A 22,608-nucleotide genomic window follows, 5' to 3' on the forward strand; every position below is an offset into this window, starting at 1 on the left:
TCTTTTCTTCTGGGATTAATTAAAAACGGCAATGCGACAAATGAGTGTTTTCTATTTTCACAAAATATTTGTTTTAAAAAAATCTAAGATATTTGGTCAAATTTGATATTGATCTAGTAATTGTCGATTTATACTATTAACTTAGCACTTTTTTTAATAGACAATACATTTAATATAATATTTCTCTATTCAAACATAAGTATTTTAAATTCATACAATTGAATAAATTTATGGCCAAAATGTAAACAGTAGTAAATAAATTATTTGAGCTGTCATTTTAACAACGTACTATTTAGACTTCCTGGTTTCTGGTTTTCATATCAAATATTACTTTCTTCACCTACACTCGTTAACACAGCTATAATATATATACTCGTTTAATTTATATTTATATAATGATTCATCGGATCAATTACATCTTTGTTATTACGTCTATTGTTTGGGCATCATGCTTTTTAGTGAAAAGATCGGTGAGTTTTACTTTTTGTTAAATGATAATTTAAAGCGATATAAGCAAAACGGTTGTAATGTTCTTATATAATTACACACACTCAAAGAACTTTTAATTGGTATGATACCTACGAGTAAACGATTTAATTGCAATGTTATTGTTTTGGATATTAACGTGTATCGCTGATTCACTGGAATGATATTCCAATTAAAAACAAATATCTTCAAATTTATTAGTTTGGTTGAAAAGTCTTGGTTTGAGTTTCAATGTATATTATGCGGTTAACTACCTAAAATGTGTACAAGTACAAAAATAAAACATAATGTTGTTTTTTCTTTCATGCTTTACGATGAAATATGGGGTTGTAACAGTGAAATAACAACAGTGAAAATATCAATTTGATATTTTTACTGCAAAATAAGGAGTGAAAATATCAATTTTCAGAACTACTTTTAAAATCCTTTGTTGTTACATGTACATGTTAACCCGTTTATCAAACATTTTACTGATATTTGAAGCTGAATGTTCGAACATTTGCTTTCATTCCAAACAAATTTCAGACAAAAACAACTGTTCGAGCATAAATAAAATTTTATAGCATCGTTCAAATGTATTTTGAACTGTTAACCGTTGTAGTACGTAAAATGAGCTTCCTGGAGAATTCACACAACAATTTACAGATAGATCCGATATTTACCCCACCCACATCTCAAAATGTGTCAACAAACTAGCGTGACATTTACTCTTCTGGAAAACAAACATATTAAAGCGAAACAGACTGGTCTCTGACAGTAAGATGACTGAATATTAACTTACTATAAAAACTCGCGTATATGCAGTCTTAAACTAAGAAGAATGGTTAAAATCCAATGAGTATCCACATTTGTTTTGCTTACACATTTGACCTTCCAAATTTTCATTCTATAAATAGCGGCGTAGTAATTTGGTTAAAATAAAAAGTGTTTTCATTATTTTTTGGAACATTTGTGCACTAATAATACTTCATTTTTACTGTTCATAAAGCTTTGCAATAAAAACGAGCGAATATTAAGCTATAAGAATGAATAGCAGAGAACTATTTCTCAGCAAACCGAAAACCAATAAACCAATAATTATGCATGAGGGGCACCCCACGGGTAGCGGCGTAAAGCCCACCCTTTTCAAAAAGGGGGTAATTCAGAAATAAATCAAAAAAAAAAATCCGAAAATAAGCATAAAAGAAACAGAAAATTTGTTTATTTCAGTGTAAGATCGTATTTAATTTCACTCGTGATCATAAAAAGACTACATTTTCACTCGTGGCTTCGCCACTCGTGAAAATATGTTTTTCTATGACACTTGTGAAATAAAATACGATCTTATACTGAAATAAACAAATAACCTCTATATCATAAATGACGTCGCCATCATGAAATAACGTGATTGTATATTTTTAACTAGTTTAAAAACTCTTGACGTGGCGTCATACATATATATTCATACATCAACTTCCATTCCTTAAATGAACTGCTTTTCGGCAATTGCATTTATCAATCGATGAACGCAACATCTTTGGGTATGTTCGGATCGCAATTCATCGCATAACAATATACATGAAAAATATTGATCTTGTTATTCTTTGTATTGTGTCAGCAGGTCACGTAAAATATAAATCAACATTTTAGAAAGTGTTAAAAAAATTTAATTTTGAATGTTTTATTTCCATAAGTGTTTGAATTTTACTTTTAAAGTCATTTCAAGTGGTTGATCTTTTCCCGCGTTATTGTGACGTCATTTGAAAAAATTACAGTCGGGTCGTTCTATTTACAGAATGGGTAAGGAATGGTTACTGAAAGGTTTTTCTCAATGAAATGAAGTATATTTTTAACAATTATTGAATGAAATAATGAAATATTGGTGTAAATATAAGTAATGAATTGCGAGGTTGATTTCATTATCGGGTATATGAACGCAATTGGGCTGGTCAAAGTACGCATTGAGTCCAATTTTTCATGAATTGAGCATTAGACAGTCTTAAATTTGAACACATAATTGGGTCAATAGCAAAACCTAGCTGTTACCCATTTGTGACTTTTATTCAGATTTAAGATAATTAGCTATCACGTAAAGTCTGAAAATGTAACCAGAATTTCCTCTGATATACCTCGGTCGAATTTGCCACTTACATTAAGCATGAATAACAACTTAATGGAATAGAAGTTTAAAGGCAAATGATTAATGAATACAACATGCTATAAATTCATTGGATACTATTGGAATTCGCAATGCAGGGCTTCATGCAATAACAAGGAGATATGTGACAGGAAGTAACTCGTAATCTGATAACTGTCATTTCTCAATCGTTCAACTGGCATGTTAATATTTCAGAAGATAAGAGACGCATACTTTTAATATATCCGATATAAAACTAGGTCACGAGATTGAATTCTGTCTTGATGACGGGTTTCCATTAAATTCATCGCCTGCTTTGTTAGATTTTCCTGTTGAACCTACTCAGAGTTATATTTTGGAGTTCTCTTTGTGTATTCTTAAATTAAATAAATTAATAATCAGATAGCCTTGTCTTTATTTTTCAAAAACGAATGTATATCACGGACATTTTAACGCGCCACGGTGTTCTAGCGATCTAGCTTTTAGGTAAAAATCATTGATGTTATGCTTTGAATGAATGTATGCATCATTGTTTTAAAACGGACCTCCATTGACATTAATTTTCAATATAGTTGATAAAAGTTATTCTTAGAAAAATTAATGTGACCTTATGTAAAATAAAGTGACTCGTGATATCGGAAGGCTTTTTAAATTAGAATTTAAACAATTCGAATAGTGTAAAACCTTTTTCATCAAGCTTTAAAATGTGTTTTAACATCAAGGCATTCAATGTGTATTTACTGCACAAAGCAAAACATATTTTAAACAAATACATTAGATATTAACCAACGTCATTTTGTGTGTTAAGACAACATATCGAATATGGCAAAATATATACATAAAACATATACGGTTGTTTATACCGTAAAATAATTAGAATTTATTTATCTTTGTTTATGTATAATTTACTTTGGGTCTCGAAAATAGTGTAAGCGTACATTGGTCTGCACCAACATATATTGTAAGCGTTAAATGAAATACGATACTTGAACAGCGGGAATAATTCCTTTAGATTGTTCAAAGCCGGAAAATAGTGTGTGTGTGTGTGTGTGTGTGTGTGTGTGTGTGTGTGTGCGTGCGTGCGTGCGTGCGTGCGTGTGCGTGTGCGTGTGCGTGTGTGTGTGTGGTTGTAAACACGGTTGGTACCGCAGAAACGACAAAATGGTATCTATCTATACAGTCGAACCCCGTTGGCTCGAATTCGCTTGGCTCGAATTTCTCGTTGGCTTGATATGGATGTAAAGGACCGATTTCTTTATACGAAAGCTAAGCATTCCCACTTGGTTCGAATTTTCCGAGGCTCGAGGTATTTTCAGCGGTCCTTGGGAGTTCAAGCCAACTAGGTCCGACTGTATTTATTTTGATTGTCAATATTGCTGATTTCCTTTTGATGTTATTCATCCATCACGGCGACTCGAGTTCACGTCCTATGTACAATTTATTATGACCAGCCACAGGATTGAACAGTCTAGACTTAAAGAAAATGTCTGAAAATGTACTTACAGGTTGATGCAAGAAAGAAGTTTAATGTTTATGTTTTATCGTCTTTAACTCATTTGACTTTAATGAGCAGACACATAAAACAACAAATGATTTGTGTACAGATACAACATATTTTATATTTTGTCGCTCTCTTAACTGGGGAAGGTGTGACCACGTAGTTATAGATTGATAAAAAATATAAAGGCTTATATTATAAGTTACGGGGTAAATTGTTGACCCGATATGGGATATACGAGGGAAAGGAAAACATATTGTTTCCTGTCCCAGTGTATCCCATATCGGGTCACCTACTAACCCCGTAACGTACATATCACGTCGACAACCTGTTCACATGTTTAAATGTTTCATCTATCATTGGAATCGGAAAATAGACGCCATTTGGTACGATATAAATTTGGTGACCCAATATGAAAAAATATGCGGTCACCGCGTGACCAGTCCGGACCAATAGCGTTGCGTCATTAATGTTGGAGGCGTGATATATAATTTTATTTTTGCGCTTAAATTACAGATTAAAACACGTATCATGGTACATGTTTGAGGTCATCAACATTTCTATTTTTTATTTCAATCGACAAAGACATAGCATAAGTAACATTGTGTAAAAAAGGTTGTGGAATCAAAATATCATGCAGTGTCTAATTCTGACTTAATATGGTTTTTATCGGTAGTGTTGTCAGTATTAAATTAAAATTCCATACACAATGTTGACGGTAAAAATTATAGGTTGATATCATGATAGCCATGAATGGAGTCGAGTGGAGAGTTTGCACTAGACCTACCCTAAATGTTTGCACCTAACTAAACTAAATGTTTGCATACAAGTAACCCTAAATGGTTGCACCCGACCTTCCCTGAATGTTTGCACCAGATTAGTCCTAAATGTTTGCATCCGACCTTCCCTAAATGATTGTCCCGTACCTACCTTAATTCCTTGCTCCAAACCTACCCTAAATGTTTGCATCAGACTTACCCTAAATGTTTGCACCCGTTCTGCCCTAAATGTTTGCACCAAACCTACCCTAAATGTTTGCACCCGTTCTTCCCTAAATGGTGCACCAGACTTGCCCTGAATATTTGCACCCGTTCTTCCCTAAATGCTTGCTCAAATTCTGACCTAAATGTTTTCACCCGACCTTCCCTAAATGCTTGCTCCAAACCTACCCTAAATGTTTGCACAAGTTCTTCCCTAAATGATGTACCAGACTTGCCCTAAATATTTGCACCCGTTCTTCCCTAAATGCTTGCTCCAAACTTACCCTAAAGGTTTGCATCCGACCTACCCTTAATGCTTGCACCAAACCTACGCAAACTGTTTGCATCCAATCAATCTTAAATGTATGCACCAGACCTACTCTTAAGTTTGCACCAGACCTACCATAATTGTTTGCACCAGGCGTATGCTAATTGATCGCACTAAACATACCCTTATTGTTTGCATCAGAGTTACCCTAAATGTTTGCACCAGACCAACCCGTATTGATTGTTGTATATATTTGTCCAGCTCATAAGTAAATTTGAGACTGCTTGGATAAAGGTTTGCATAATTAATATTAGACCTTAAGCTGCTACTGCTCCTGCTGCCTCCACAGGTTCAATTTTGAAAGGAATAATTTCCCCAAAGCTATGGCAAAATGCCACAAAATGAGACAATCGCTCTGAGGGAGGGTGCGTAGGTGAATAACGGGCATGCAGCTATGGAAGAGTTCAGTTACATGGTCCTTAACAACTGCTGACGGAATGCCTTTCAAAACCATTTGAGGATGTTACACACCTAGATGACGGCAATGCAACACTTTAAAGCTTACCATAAGTACCTGATACATTCAAATAACTGTCTGCTTACCCAAATTTATTCAAGTCATTTAAACGCAAAAGAAGGTCAACGCTAACATTCTGGATATCAAAACTAAAACTCTTACGGACTTGAAGGCTTTTATGGGCATCAACGACTTTTCGACCGGTGGAAAACTTACAACCATGCAGAAAAACGTAGAGACCACTGTTTATATTATGTTCTTAGAGAAACGTGTTACATTTTCACAAGTCTTGAAGGTTCTACTGTTTATTTATAAACCGAAGAGGTTCTCATCCTGACAAGAAGCAGATAAAAAAAGTCATTGTGCGAACGAAGTATTTTAATTTTATTTCATACTCGTGTATGTAACAAGCGGCAACTTTTCGATGTTAACGAGATTGCTCAAAACAAATGTGAAGATAATTGTTCAGCACCAGTCATTCATATCATAACGTGTGCCACAACAAGTCGGTTTGTTAGGAAAGGGGAAATGTCGCACCTTTAAATCCTAGAAAAGAACCAATACCAATATCATATTGCTACAGTGTCTTAACTTGGCTACCTTCTTGACGGAATTGAATGCTTTGTCTGCTTAATGGTAAACCAAAATATACACAGGTGAACAAATTGATATTTGACCCATTTTGCATAAAGTACCAAGATCAAGGTTACTCTCTTTACTCGTATAACAATGTCAACATGAGTTTACTGCCACCATGTAGGGCATCCCTTAAAATGAATGCATGGTGTTCATGTTCATGGTGTACGTCTGGCTTCATTCGCATGAAAATAATTGTAGTAGTTGGAAGAAAGAGCCAAGTGGTATGTAAAACGAGTGGACGAGTGGATAAATTGTTTAACAAGAAATAATTGAAATATTGTGTACTATAGAAGATGTAAATTTCAGTGATGCGGAAAAACACAATAACCTAGTGGAGCTTGATAATATGATTGACATCGTGTTTTGAAGACGAATCTGATACCAATGTTGGAACTAAAGGGTCCCTCACATTCTTGCAGTCAAAACTTGCATAACATAATTGAAGTTTTATGAGAAAAGTGTTCAGTCAATAAATCTAGTCCTTTTTACTAAGGCGTAAAACATGTTTTATCATGATAAATATGATACGTTTCCATTAATTCATGGTTTACAAAATTGCCCCTGGGGAAGCAAAACCATTTTTCCCCATATATTATAATGCATACTTTCTTTAAACTTTATAAAAACAAATATTCAAGCCCATGCCCTGTAAGCTAATTATATTTATAAATAACTTGTATTTAATCATTAATGGCTGGAATAGTTCGTTCGTGATAACATTCAAATCATTTAAGATGCATTTAATGAAATAAACGTTTTTTAAATTTCAAATAGCAAAAAAAATAATTAAGTTTGTAACTAGCTATTGTTTGTCGTATTTGCTATCTCTGTTATCTTTTCCTTCTGTTATAAGCAAGCAAAAGGCAATGCGACAAACATTGTGTGTTATTCCTTTGTCACAAAATATTTGTTTTAAAAATCTTAGATATCTTATCAAATATTCATATTAAATTACGAATTATTAATTTATCTCATTAATTTAACTTTTTTTGAAAGACAACAAAATCGTCATTTAATTTGTGCAATCCAATACAAGAATTTAAAATCCGAACACTATTTTATTGATAATTGTTGTGTGAGAAGATATACAATATTTAACGAATTGTTTGAGCTGTTATCTTTCAATATCTGATCAACACCCGGTCAGAATACTACTTAAAAGACTTCCTCATTCCAGTTTATATACGAGTTACGCACGTATATAGTGATATGATATACACGAACGATTAATCTCTAAAATGATACATCGGATTTATTATATCTTTGTAATTTCGTTTATGATTTGGGCATCATGCCTATTACTGAAAAGCACGGTGAGTTAATTGTTTTGATATATACTAATTTGAAGCGATGTTTATGTTCTTATTACACCCACTTAATGGAATGCTTGTTTAGAACGATATGCATATGTAAAAGTAAACTAGTCCTAATTTTTTTAAGTTGGTTAAAAGACCCAGGGTTGATTTTAAAGTTTAAGATTTCAATGTTTAACTATGCGGTTAATTACCTAATATGTGAAAAAGAACCAGCGTAAAACAATGTTTTTGAGTTTTTGATATAATAAATGTCGGCGCCGTCATTAAATAGCGGCATTATATAGTTTGTATATATAACTAGTGTTCAAGCTCTTGGCGTAGCGTCATAAATGAATAGCTTTGAAAAAATTCGCGCTATATAGCAAAGTTTCATACACTTCGCCCTGAAATTCATTTAAGGAATGAATCGCGGGGTTGATGTCATTATCGGGGTAGAACGCAATTGGGCTGGTCAGAGTGTGTGGACTCCACATATCCCCGATAATGACATCAATCCCGCAATTCATTACTTATATTTACACCAAACGTTCATTATATCATTCAATAATTGTTAAAAATATATTTCATTTCGTTTAAAAAAAACCAAATCAAAAAATCAGTAAGCCTTTCTTACAACTCGGTAAATAGAACGACCCAACTGTAACCGAAAATATTTTATCCAATGACGTCACAATAACACGGAAAAATATCAACAACTTAAAGTCACTTTTAAACTTAAAATTGAAACACTTATGGCAACAGTGCATTTAACATATCATAAATTAACACTTTCTAAAATGTTGATTTATATTCTACGGGACCTGCTGACACAATACCAACAATAACAAGGTCAACACTTTTCTTGTATATTGTTATGCGGTGAATTGCGATCCGAACATATCCGGCAGTTCATTTAAGGAATGAAAGTTGAGGTGTAAATATCAACCTATTAAGGCTAGAAAACTTGTTTAATATATCCCAAATTGAATGACCACTCCTGCAAGTTCCTCTCTTTGAAACTGTTTCTAGAAATAAACCTTTTGACAGTGAAATTGTATTGGTAAGATTGTGTTATATTTTATTAGATATAATAGTATTTCAATAATTGTTTTTATGATTTTATTACCATAAGTATTCAGCAGTGAAAAGTTCAGTATAAATCCTCAAGTTTAATCTTTATCATTGCAATTGCATTGTAATTCAAATATCATTCTGAGTATTCTGATATTTTTGCATTTACAATTTGTTGTCAGATTGTTAAGCAGTATATGCTCCTGTTGATTTGCGACGTTATATCATGTGCCAGTTTTACATACTTTAATAAAATGACATCATTTCCTTCATTTCCTGTATAACGTCATTTTTTATCTGGTATGTCTACCATGCAATGTCTGAAAATGTAACCACACTGTCTTTGTTTAATATTTTGATCAATTTAGGTAGAAACGTAAAGGAAGAGTAGAGGGGAAGACGTATTATGATATAATGTACCATAACAGAAATAAGAAGGTCTACAGTTATTACAAGTTCTTCGATCTAACAAATTTTAGCTAGATAATTTTCCACTTACATATACATATATAACAACCTGGTTGGAGGGAAGTTAAAACTGTGAAGGCTTAAAATCGAGATAGCATAATTCTTTTATCATGATCTACTCATATTAAATAACATCGGACTTCTCAAATCAGGGTTCTACGATAAAACTTACAGGTATAGGTAAAAGGAAGTAAATCTCATATGGATTATGGAATTGCAACCCTACCCTAGATATCAGACACTTCAATATTTCAAAAGTTAAGTTATCATATGGGTCACGACTTTTGTTATCTGTCTCTATAACTTTTTCATTAAATACATCCCCAGTTTTGTAAGAAAAGCCTATAGAGTAGCTCAAAAAATGTCATTATTCTCCCACACACTTGAAAAAATACATATTATTATAGAAACAATTTGAAAAACCAGGAAATTAGGGCAAACAAGATCAGCAATGCAAGTTGTATTGTACTACCATATTAGGTACAAGATGGAATTGTGAGGTTTATGGCACATGTGTACAGGTTACAGACCAAAATATAAATTTCCTATATATTCTATAGTGAATTTAAGTAAATTACGTGGAGTTAAACTGATTTCTAGATTATGTATGGAAAAAACATTTAACTTGTTTTCTTAACATGCTTTGAGCAAGGTAAGAAAAAAGTTTCTTATGAAAACCATCAACCTAACCACTCAACACATTCTTTATTAAACTCATTAAACTAATTATTGACGTTTCGGCCTTAAGTCCTATTTCAAAATACTAACGAAGAAAGTCTCTTTATATTTTTTGCCTTAACATAGCAAATGTAATATATAGATAGAGGCTTACCATTATATATTTCAGAAAGTGCCTCAGATTGTCGTAAAAAGGCAAAAACAATTCAGATAAACCTTGGCTCTATCATACCTATCAAAAATGGCTTTATAAATCTTTCCATCGATATTTTTCTTTAACAATTTATGCCAGAGCGCCATCCTATTAACGGAGTCGAACGCTTTTTTATTTGCGTCATTAATTTACTCTATGAACAACTTTAAGGAAAATATATCGTTCGCAGTGCTATATTTTTGCGCAGTCGGCTTGCGATTCTATGAGAAGTCATATGAGTCCTCAAGAAACTTGCCTATCATATTGTTAGGACATTTGGTATTTAATTCTGATTCGGAGTTATAACTGTTTCTCCAACTTTATTCAATCATTGACAGGTGATTCCTGTAACTGGTTGTTGAGTATGTATTTATTCTTAAGTTCAATTATGACATGAATTTTTTGATACTCCATTTCCATAAAGTTGATGCTGACTCCGATGAGATGTTTATATTTAATTTTGTATGTACTGATCAAGGTTGGGGTTAAGTATGGTTGATTGATCTGTGTGTGTGTGTGTGTGTGTGTATGTGTGTGCGTCTGCGCGCGTGTGCGCGTGCATGTGTGTGTGCATGAGCGTGTGTGAGTGTATTTAAGTAGTAGCGTAGGTATAAGTATCATAGCCGTAAATTATGTCAGCAACTCCCTTACGCCTAAATATTTAATCGACAATAGTGTGTATGTACAAAAACGTGTTTCAGGACGGATCTCCGCCGCAACTTCACGTATGCAATCTAGCCAACGAAAGTGCCAACGCCTGCTGTAGTGCATGTGCTTACAACCAGCAACCAGGTGATGATCTTGGTTGTAACAGATCCTGTCCCGCTGACTATCATGCAATTGTCGATAACAATAACTCGTGCAATAGGATCGGAGAACAATCAACATCTACTGCCATTCCAACGACAACTACTACGGAGGATCCAAATTTTAACGAAACGGACACTTCGAATGCAACCAATCATACCATTGCCTCTCTAAAAGTACCTTATTCGCATTATTGCATTCGCAATTGTGCATCGAGAGAATACTTTGACGAACAACGTTTAAAATGTCAGCTTTGCCCAACTCATTGCCTTGAATGCAGTGATAAAGATAATTGCACAACTTGTTATGTTGAACATGACAACGATTGCCACCAAGAATGTCCACAAGGTTTCTATCAGTCTACAAAGAACAGTGCCGGCTCAATTATATGTAAAGGGAGCGAAATCGAAAGCAAAAGCAAACTAGGTTTTATCATTGGAGTCACCGTAGGGGGCGTTGTTCTGGTGGTGTTGGTTGTGATAGTGATACTGATAGTGATGGTAAAACGAAAGAAATGGATTACTGGAAAAACGCACTGGGACTCAGTAAGTGTTTTAAAAGTATTTCTGGTAGTTATTTAAATCGATCGTATCCAAAAAGGAGCCACTGACCATTATTTAACCATTACTACTACTACCTTACTATAACTGTGGAGGCGTTATTCTGATTATGTTGGTTGTGATAGTAATGGTAATACGCTGCAATGCTGTAAAAATGCAATGGGACTTGGATAAAAATAATTCAAATCTCTTTCTGGTAGCTATTTTAACGTACTATTTTTTTGAAGAAAGAGACACTTTCCTTTCCTAATACTCGAAATATCACTTAATCTGTTCACTCCGCATCTCAAACGGTTATATTTCGTATCCATTTAATATACTGTTTTGAACCAGGTTTAAGGTTTTTCAAGGCAATGGGTCTAGGAACCTGAGTAGTTGTACAGATGTCCATAAGCAGTTATTTTGATTTAAAGTATGTTTCCTTTCTCACCCTTGCATCAACTTCATTGTTTCGCAAAAAACATGATTGAGTTTAATACACGTAGGTCCAAAATAGTTAAGATGCAAAGTGGAACAATGTTTAATACATCAATAATTGTTTACTTGTTATTCATACATAATAGCATATGTATGATGATTGTTTAGAAAATTTTCACGTTGTTTACTGTTGTTGAATGAGTTGCATGCGTGTAGACACCATCATTCGTTAACGCATGATATTAAACGATATGTTTTTAAATTTCATTTTTATCATATATATTTATACTGTACACGCTCCTTTGAATTGTACAGACACAATGTTTAAACTAATACAGCTGTTTTGTTTTCCAGCAAGACGGCAATGCCAAAGTTTCGGATACACTAGCCCTCAACGCAGGTTGCACACTATAAATTAAAAGCATAAATTATGTTTATATCTGAATTAATTTTGCTTCTTTTCAAATCCTACATCATTGGCTTAGAACGTTTGACCAATACATGAGGGGTGTTTAATATGTAATGCTTGCTACGCTGTGATATTGCATGTTAGACGTATACAGATCAATGTATCAGCTTTTCATTTATACCAAACTGATGTATTTGCATTTTATTCATATATTGTTTGACTGCAAACATTGCTTAAACTTCATACAAATGCACCCATTACACATTTCCGTTTTTGTCACGTTCTCTATTTTAAACAGACGCAGACAGCTCTACGACGAAAGCTATGGACAGTGGACATAAAAATGCCGGTCTAGAAGACTATGATCTGGTTACGTTTGACACGAAACATCGCAAAGAAAAAACCGATCCGGCCAAAACGAAGCTTGGTATGTAACTCTTCTTATAACTACATTGAAATACAATACGTTTTATATAATCAACCATAAATGAGCTTTATTTGTTTACACAACAAGTTTAATACATGTACATTGTGTATCATGTGTTAAGGACCGTACGATAATATGTATAACATGACACATACTTTGCAAAAATAAAGATATCTACTACTTATTATATGCCTATCAGATTCTTTTCCGAGAAAATACAGCAAGTCGTATAGAAAATTCCTTTTTATGCACAAGCGTTACCGTCTGAAACGTTACGTTTTTTCCTATAGGAACATTACGAATTATTTCAACTGGTGATTAAATTATGTTTATATCAGAATATAATGCTTATTTTTAAATTATATAATACTGCCTCAAAACGTTTGACCTATATAGCAGGGGTATTTAATATGTAATGCTACTGACCATGCTAAGCCGTGATATTGCATGTAAGACATAAACAGATCAATGCATCAGCTTTTCGTAGATACCAAACGGGTGTTTTTGCATTTTATTCATAGATAGTTTAAATGCAAATATGGCTCACACTTCAAACTAATGCATCCATAACACTGATTTTACTCATGCCTAACGAACAGCAATTGTAATATTGATTGTTCCAGTTTTATGAACCTTAATTTAAGATAAAATGTTTGATGACATTGAAGGACTGAATTAAAAAATGGTTATTTTATGTTGGGTCTGATTCCATATCAAACAGACCTAGTACATCATACATTTGTTCAGGGTTTAGAAACACTAGACATGACTATCAATGTATAAAAAGAGAACGAACCAAAACCTATTGCAGATCCTGTCACTTTATCTATTTCAAACAGACGCAGACAGCTCTGCGACGAAAGCTATGAACAGTGGACATAAAACTGCCGGTCTAGAAGACTATGATCTGGTTACATTTGACCATAAACAACGCCAAGACAAAAGCGATCCGGCCCAAACTAAGCTTGGTATGTAACTATCCTTGTAACATTTAAATACAGTACGTTTTATATAATTAATAATAAGTGAGGTTTATAAATTTTACTTAAAGAGTTTAATATATTAATTTTATATTGTGTATTATGTGACAAGGACATTACGATTGTTTTTATTTTATTACACATGTTTTGCAAAAATGTAGATATCCACTATCCATTAGATTCCTATAATATTCTTTTTTCGAGAAAACACAGCAAGTCGTATAGAAAATTCCTTTTAACATTCAATTGTTACCGTCTGGAACGTTATGTTTTACCAATAGTAACGGTACGAATTATTTCATCTGCTGATTACATTATGTTTATATCTGAATAAAACGCTTCTTTTTTAATCAAACATCCCTGCCTAAAAACATTTGACCTATATAGGAGGAGTTTTGAATATGTAATGCTATTGACCTTGCTAAGCCGTGATAATGCATGTAAGACAGCAACAGATCAATGCATCAGATTTTCATTGATACCAAGCTGTTTTTGCATTTTATTCATAGATTGTTTAAATGCAAAAATGGCCCACACTTCAAACAAATGCATCCATTACGCTGATAGTACTCATGCCCAATGATCAGCAATTGTAATAATGATTGTTCCAGTTTTATGAACCTTTATATGAGATAACATAATTGATGACATTAACGGACTGAACTAAACAATGGTTATTTTATGAACATTGAACATGTTTCGGTCTGATTCCATATAAAACAGACCTAGCACATCATGTATTTGTTTAGTGTTTTAAACACTAAACATGGATTATCAACTATCAATGTATAAAATGAGAAAGAACCAAAACCTATTGCAGATCCTGTCACTTTCTCTATTACAAACAGACGCAGGCAGCTCTAAGACGAAAGCTATGAACAGTGGACATACAAATGCCGGTCTAGAAGACTATGATCTAGTTACATTTGACACGAAACATCGTAACGACAAAACTGATCCGGCTCAAACTAAGCTTGGTATGTAACATTTTATATTATTAATTATAAGTCAGATTGTTAACCTTTCCGCAACAAATTTAATACATGTATGTTGTGTTTCAAGTAAAACGAAACGTATAATTAGTTTCATTACATGTCCCATTTTACGCCAAAATGAAGTTATCCGCTATTTGTGAGATGCCGATCATTTTTCTCCCGAGAAAATGCAGCAAGTCGTTTTGAAAATTATTTTTTCATTGTATTTCCAAAAGTAACAATTACGAAATAATTAAAATGCTGATTTGTGTTTATTTCTAAGTTAAACTGCACTTCAATGGTGTGATGATATAGGGCTTAATCTGTGGAAATGTGGTGTAGAAGCTTATTGCAGTTTCGTTTAAACAAACTACGAACAATGCGTTCAGACATTAGAATAATCAAATGAGGCATATAATTAAAGAAATAATACGAAAAGACGCTTTTCCGATAACCTTTATCACGCCTGATTTGGTTTAATAGCATGCATCTCTCTCGACTTCTACGCGGTATCGAAGGATACGTGATAACAAACCAAACTCGAGGTGAACAATGTTTCTCATCCATTTATTGTTATCAGAATAATCTCAATATTTGAATTCTGATTACGTTTGCTAACTTTAAGAGATTTATCTGCAACTCTGAAAGAACCAACTCAACCAAACACTAAAAAAACGCAAGCCGCTAAAAAATTGAAGAAGGCAAATTTGCAGTTTCAATTCTCAACAAATGACAACACCTTGTATGCAACTATTCTTGTAACTACTGATGCAGTACGTAGTACATAGTTACCTATAATTAACTTAACATCTAAGGTGTATTGTACCTAAAGAAAGAGTGCTACTGCGCATATACTTAAGCTATTTGAATCAGGATTTCAGAAGCAAACCTTAGTTATGCCTTGTGTTTTCCTTGTCCAAGCTGTATAGTCGTCAAAATTTGCGTGATTTGAAATTGGCGTGTACGTGCAGGACTTGTGTATGTATTTTAAAGGCCAATGTTGCATTGCGAGTGGTGAAAGCGAAAAGGTTCTATCTGCTTCTTTATCCAATGTCACTTAGAACCTTTTCGCATTCACCCCTCGATTGGAAGATCATTTGTAAACAATTGTTTCATTGGGCTTGACCTGGCTGTAACTTGGCTATGCATAGGAAGGCTTTGAAACAATTATAAACAAACGTTTATCATGACCAGACACTGTTTTCCTGCCAGAACAATTATATGTAGCTTAAAGGTTACTTTCACCTTTTATGATTAAACAATATTGTAATTTGGATTGACCGACATGCATCTTGGTCATATATTGCCAATGGGAAATTGGGCAAATATAGTCGCAATGAAAGTGAAATAACGACAGTTTAAATAATTATACCTTATAACTGAAAAACAAAAGTTCTAATTTACGGCGCATTCGCATTCGTACGCGAGGAGATATTTTGTCTTGTTAATAAACTTTCTGCATATTTTTTCCGCCAAACGTCATATTGCCAGAAATGCTAACAATAATGACGTCATAGTGTCAAGTTTCAAACGTCAAAGGTCATTTCAATGCTTACAGTGTGCATTTTAATCATACATGTGTTAGTTGCGTTTCGTGGAAAACGTCGACGTGTAAAGAAGATACGGCACGCCGAACAGCAATATACAATCGTATTCTTCAGATCTGGCGCCATTGGACTATGCCATTTTCTCACAATTGAGATCGGTTTGACCATGGGGGACCATGGCGACAAGAGATTCGCAATTATAAACTTTAAAACGACTTTAGACGAACAAGGATATCGCGTTGTGTCCAGCAAAATGAACAAAACGCCATAAAAATGTAATGAACATTAGGGGAGATCATTTCTAGAATAAGTGCCGTTACTGTGAATGTATCTAGGTCGCAACTTTCGCCGTAATCATGCGGTTTGCGGCTAATCATGATGAGTTTTAAATGCGTATAAAACACTTCTCTTTACCCATAATTTTCTAAAATTTCAACTGCGTGTATATGGGGTAAATGGTGAAAAAGGTGTTTTTCTACAATTCGCGTGGATAAGCCTCGTAAATAGGAAGAAGAAAACTTAGGTCGTTAAAAACCATTTACTAACCCTGGATGGTAACCAGTATTAATCAACGACGAAGCTTTAATATGGAATATATTGCCATTAAATTAAAACATTTTAGGGTTGTGTGTCCTTTCTCATTAACATGGCATGGAGGTTATTATCTTAACTGTTTTATAAACATTCTGATTAAGGTTGATATAACAAAGCCATCGCTTTGCAGATCAGCATACTGAACCCGGCGAGGAAAGAACACGAAGCCGCGAGCATAAAGTAGAAGACTACATGACTGTTACAATTCCACCATCTGAAAAAACAAAGCCTGGTATGTAAGACAAACATGAACTTATCTTATCCATTGTGAATGAGCACCTACACATGTGTGTTACAGTTTAATTTACAAGCGTAATGCAGGTATGATATGTAAGAGGCTCATGACAACAGGTTTGCAAGGACAGTTACGAAATATATTGTTAGAAAGATTTAAACATAAGTAGAAAATATACAAATTGTGTTCAAAGAATGTTGTCGGTATTTTAACAAGTTGTTCGTTTAAAGATTAGACCTACAAAGTTATTGAAACGATCCTAGATAATAGAAATCAGCTTCAGCAAATACAACCTATCTAGCCAGTCTACTGTTTCCATACCTTGGTATTATGCTTGGCACTCACATACGGATTCATTTGACATAATGTTAGAACGTGTATATTGCAAACAATATATGTATAGACATTTGTAAAATAAGGTTGTTAAGAAGATAAGAAGAAATTTCCTACCCTGTATGGTTACCATTATGAGTCAAAAGACGATATAGCTGCTATGTCGGAATATAACGCCATTAAAATAAACATATAGATATATAATCATATAAAGATTTTCGAAGAAGGAGTAATGGGTTTATTCTCGTTAGTATGGTATGGTGGTTATTATCTGAACGGTTTTAAAATGAACATTAAGACTAAGCCTGCTATTACAAGGCCATCTGAAAAAACAAAGCCTGGTATGTAAGACAAATATTCAGTTATGTCATCCTTTGTGAATGAGCATTTACACATGTGTGTTGCAGTTTATTGTAAATGTACTAGCATAGTACGGATGTGATAGGTCAAAGGCGCATAACAAAAGGTTTTACAAAGACAGTTGTTCATTATATTGATTCAAAGTTAAAATAAAGATGACAGTTTAGTCCGTGGGAATGATTGAAATGATTCAACATGATAGAATGCAGTTTCAGCTTAACAACGTATCTATCTTGCTAGACTTTTGTTTTCATACCTCGACATTGTGTTCTTCTGATATTTTGATTATTTCGAATACCAACAGATAATGAGAAACCCGAGATCAAGCAAGAAGATGCTGATGGCGATGACAGTACAAACCCGCCGCCAACACCACAGCGTCTAGAAAAAGCGAAAACTGACGTCAAAGAAAAAGCCGAAAACGTACATGATGAAATAGGCATCATTCCGACATCATTAAGGCGTACTAATAAGATTGTTGTAGATGGGTAGGACTTCAGCCAGGCCAGGCACATTTAGCACCAACAAGCAGCATTTTAAAAAAAGTATCACTAATTTTATTTTAACCATGTGTGAACGATAGTATAATACTGCAGTACATTTGTGATATCACATTCATTTACGTCTTGAGTCTAAGCTTGAGACTCAGAATCAGAAAAGTGAGTTTTAAAATATATATGTTATATGAACATGTTTAATAAAAGATGTGTTGGTAAAATTAAACATGTAGATACAGTTATGTGCACCATATATTTTTAAAACTTTATCATTGTGATTCTCTTCAAACAATTTTAAATAACATTAAACATGCACTAATGAGTCTGAACTTCTGAGTTTGAGTTCAAATTATTAGTTTATGGACTTACCAGTGTTTTCAAGTTATTTATGTTTATTTACAGTAACGTGTATATGTACCTAGATAAAATGAAGCGTTTTAAATATTACATTTGCCAAGTGAAGCTGACTTTAACACATTGTATAATGTTCATGTTTAAACTCACATTTTGTAGAAGGTATAGTTGTTCGCAATATATGTGTATGAATAGTACTTCTATGTATTCTTTCACTGTTTCATCACTTTCTGATGTAGATCGACATTGTTCTTGCTATGCACTTTCCTGTTGAACGTACTTAGAGTTAAATTTTGATGTACTCTTTGTGTATTCTTAAATTTAATAAATATTTAATCAGATTGCCTTGTCTTTTTTTTTTTGAAAAAACGATTGAATACCACCGACATTTTAACGCGCCATGATATTCTAGCGACCAAGCTTTTAGGTAAAAATCACTGATGGCTTGATGCCATGCTTTGAATGAATGTATGCGTCATTGTTTTAAAACAGACCTTCATTAATTATCAATATTATGGTTGATAAAAGTTTTTAATTAATGTGACTTTATGTAAAATAAAGTGGCTCGCCTAAGCAAGCGATAATCGTAATATCGGAAGGCTTCTTAAATTAGAATTTAAACGATTCGAAGAGTGTAAAACCTGTTTCATAAAGCTTTTTGTTTTCATTAACGTCAACGTATTCAATGTGCTTTTACTGCACAAAACAAAACAATTTTAAACAAATAAATTAAACAACAACCAACGTCATTTTGTGTGTTCAGACAACATATCGAATACGGCAAAATGTATACATAAAACATATAATATAAGATATTTAGAATTTATTTATCTTTGTTTATGAATGATTTACTTTGGGTCTCGAAAATAGTGTAAGAGTACATTGGTTTGCACCAACCTAACTTGTGAGCCTTAAATAACATACGATACTTGAACAGCGGGAATATTTCCTTTAGATTGTTCAAATGTGGAATATGTCCTTGGGAGTTCGAGTCAACGGTGTCCGACTTATTTTTTTATATTGTGAATAATGCTGATTTCCTTTTTCCGTTTGATGGTATTTATCCATCACGGCGACTCATGTTCACGTCCTATGTACACTTTATTATGACCAGCGACATGATTGAACAGTGCGTGCATCTAGACTTAAAAAAGGTCTCAAAATGTAATTATAGGTTGATGCAATGTTTTATCGACTCATTGGACTTTAATGATCAGATACAAAATATTAGTGATATTTTGTCGCTTTCTTAACTTGGGAATTTGTGGCCACGTAGTTATAAATTAATAAAAAAATGTTTATAAAGGCGTATATATTATTTTATATGTGCGCTTTAATTACAGATAACAACCCGTATGATTGATGGAGTCTAGTGGAGAGTTTGCGCCAGCCCTATCCCAAATGTTTGCATCTACTTACACTAAATGTTTGCATCGTACTTACCATAAATGCTTGCACCAAACCTCGCCGAAATGCTTACACCAGACCTAGCATATTTATTTTTTTGCACCAGACATACCCTAATTGTTTGTACAAGACATACCCTATTTGTTTGATCCAAACCTACCCAAAATGTTTACACCAGACCTAGCATAATTTTTGCACCAGACGTACCCTAATTGTTTGTACTAGACATAGCCTATTTGTTTGCACCAAACCTACACAAAATGGTTACACCAGACCTACCTTATTTTTTTTTGCACCAGGCATACCATATCTGTGTGCACTAGACATACCCTATTTGTTTGCATCAAACTTACCCTTAATGTTTACACCAGACCTACCATATTTTTGCAACAGGCATATTGTTTGCACTAGACATACCTCATTTGTTTGCACCAGACTTACTCTAATTGTTTGCACCAGACATACTCTAATTGTTTGCACCAGACTTACTCTAATTGTTTGCACCAGACTTACTCTAATTGTTTGCACCATACCGACCCTTATTGATCCTTGTGTATCCTTGTCCAGCTCATAAGTAAATTTAAGACTGCTTAGCTGAAATAGATTGCATAATTAATATTAGACCTCATGCTGCTAATTGTCCCTGCTGCCTCCAAAGGTTCGATTTTGAAGGGTATAATTTCCCCAAAGCTTAAGCAAAGTGCCACGCAATGAAATATGTAATCGCTCTGAGGGAGGGGGGGGGGTATGTATGTAAATAACGAACAGTTAAACTACGCTTCCCTTTGTAGTTATGTATAGATTTTTCGCTACTATTTCGTCAATGTATAATGAACGTTTATGAGGTGAAATGTTGGTAAATAATAGTTTTTAAATTCTGTGTAGGATTTCTAAAAAGTCAAACCGCAATAATTGGTCTATATTACGTTACGTTTAAAATGTAACATTAATAATAACATTTTTTTGCAAAATACTATGTTACACAGCGTGCTTAAACAAATAAAGGCATGTAATTTAGCTTAATAAAATATGTATGTCTTATTTAAATTACGTATAAGACGATTTTATCAACCGCTAAACTTTCTGATTATTTTACTGATAACGCGTGTGTAATTTACGTTACTTGCAGTTGTATTTAAATTTGCACAATAGATTTAAGCTGATAAAATATTAATACTTTTTACAATTTAAACACTATAGTTATACAAACTTTATATTCTGTTGCTGTTGTTGTTGTTAATTTCTAATTTGAGACCAGTAATATAGCTTACGTAATTTTAAATTTGTTACTTAGACAGAAATTTTGAATGTTACAAATTTAATGTTAACAATGGGTTTAATGCAATGATATAAAAATCTATTTTAATTTGTTTAACATTAATTGCTAAACGGCATATAAAAGAGAGATATTTAATTCATACTCAATAAAACGTAAACATTCATTTAAATACAGTTAACAAACACATGAATTGACAAATAAGTGGAAAAACTAAATTCTGCAAGGTAGATTAGGTTTTGAAATTGGAACGGGCCAAGCAGCTATTGAAGAATTCAAAGCGGAACTTTTCTATGTTTATGAGATTGCTAAAACAAAGGAGAAAAAGTTGTTTCGTAGTTCTAGCGAGAAAGAGAAAATGGCGCCCATTTAAATCCTAGAAAAGAACTAATACACACACTATAGTGTTACAGTTTATAAACTTGGTCACCTTCTTGAAGGAATGGAATATTTTATCTGCTGTTTGGGAAACCAAGATATACACAGGTGAACTAATTGAGATATGACAATTTCTGTAAAAAGAACCAATTTCTTGGTTACTCTCTTGACTCGTATAGCAGTATAAGCATGAGCTTTCTGCCGCCATGTAGGACATCCCTTGAAATGCATATTCACCGGGACAACTATCATGTGTATGTCTGGTTTCACTCCAATTAAAATTACGCACTACGAATTCGATATGTCGAATGTATTGGTTGGAATAAAGAGCCAAGTGGTAACAAATATGAGTGGACATATGGTAACATTGTTTCACAAGAATTTATTGAAATATTGTTTCCTTGTGAAGATGTAAATTTCTGTGAATCGGGAATAAACTGACGAAGTTGAGATTGATGTTATGATTGACATCGTGTTTAAAGACGAGTCTGATACAGACTAAAGCATGATGTTGTTATTTTGCGAGCGAAATAGTTCTGAAAGTGTTACGAGGATGAAATGAGATTCCTGTACTTCATTGATTGAAGATTGCAGGGTATTTTTTTTCGAAATAGTTCTGTAATGTATCATCAAATACGCGTGTACACATTTCACGTTAATGATGCATTATTGGCAAGATGTATTGATCAGTTATGCATTTTGTCACATAAATGGCACATACTGTTAAAAAATATTAAATTGTTATAAAGTAAGGACAGAGAACTACATGTAAAGGAATATACTTTTTCTAGGGTCTACAACACATTTTATTCTGTGTTTTTCACATTATTTGTACAAGAGTAAT

The 22,608-nt window shown here is 33.5% G+C and overlaps 1 protein-coding gene across 2 annotated transcripts; it reads left to right on the forward strand.

Annotated features, from left to right (window-relative positions):
• Nucleotides 1-359: 359 nt before the first annotated feature.
• On the forward strand, nucleotides 360-18,942 carry LOC128203748 (uncharacterized). 2 transcript variants are annotated; one of them, XM_052905281.1, is made up of 8 exons: nucleotides 360-470; nucleotides 10,911-11,561; nucleotides 12,348-12,393; nucleotides 12,701-12,829; nucleotides 13,669-13,797; nucleotides 14,658-14,786; nucleotides 17,055-17,156; nucleotides 18,157-18,942. In XM_052905281.1, the coding sequence occupies exons 1-8, from the start codon at nucleotides 396-398 to the stop codon at nucleotides 18,342-18,344; spliced, it is 1,449 nt and encodes a 482-aa protein (XP_052761241.1). In that variant the 5' UTR covers nucleotides 360-395; the 3' UTR covers nucleotides 18,345-18,942. The 2 variants fall into 2 exon arrangements, with proteins under 2 accessions (XP_052761241.1, XP_052761242.1); XM_052905282.1 differs by lacking the exon at nucleotides 360-470 and adding an exon at nucleotides 7,693-7,817.
• Nucleotides 18,943-22,608: the final 3,666 nt, after the last annotated feature.

The sequence above is a fragment of the Mya arenaria genome, chromosome 9, assembly GCF_026914265.1.
Source record: "Mya arenaria isolate MELC-2E11 chromosome 9, ASM2691426v1".
NCBI lineage: Eukaryota > Metazoa > Mollusca > Bivalvia > Myida > Myidae > Mya > Mya arenaria.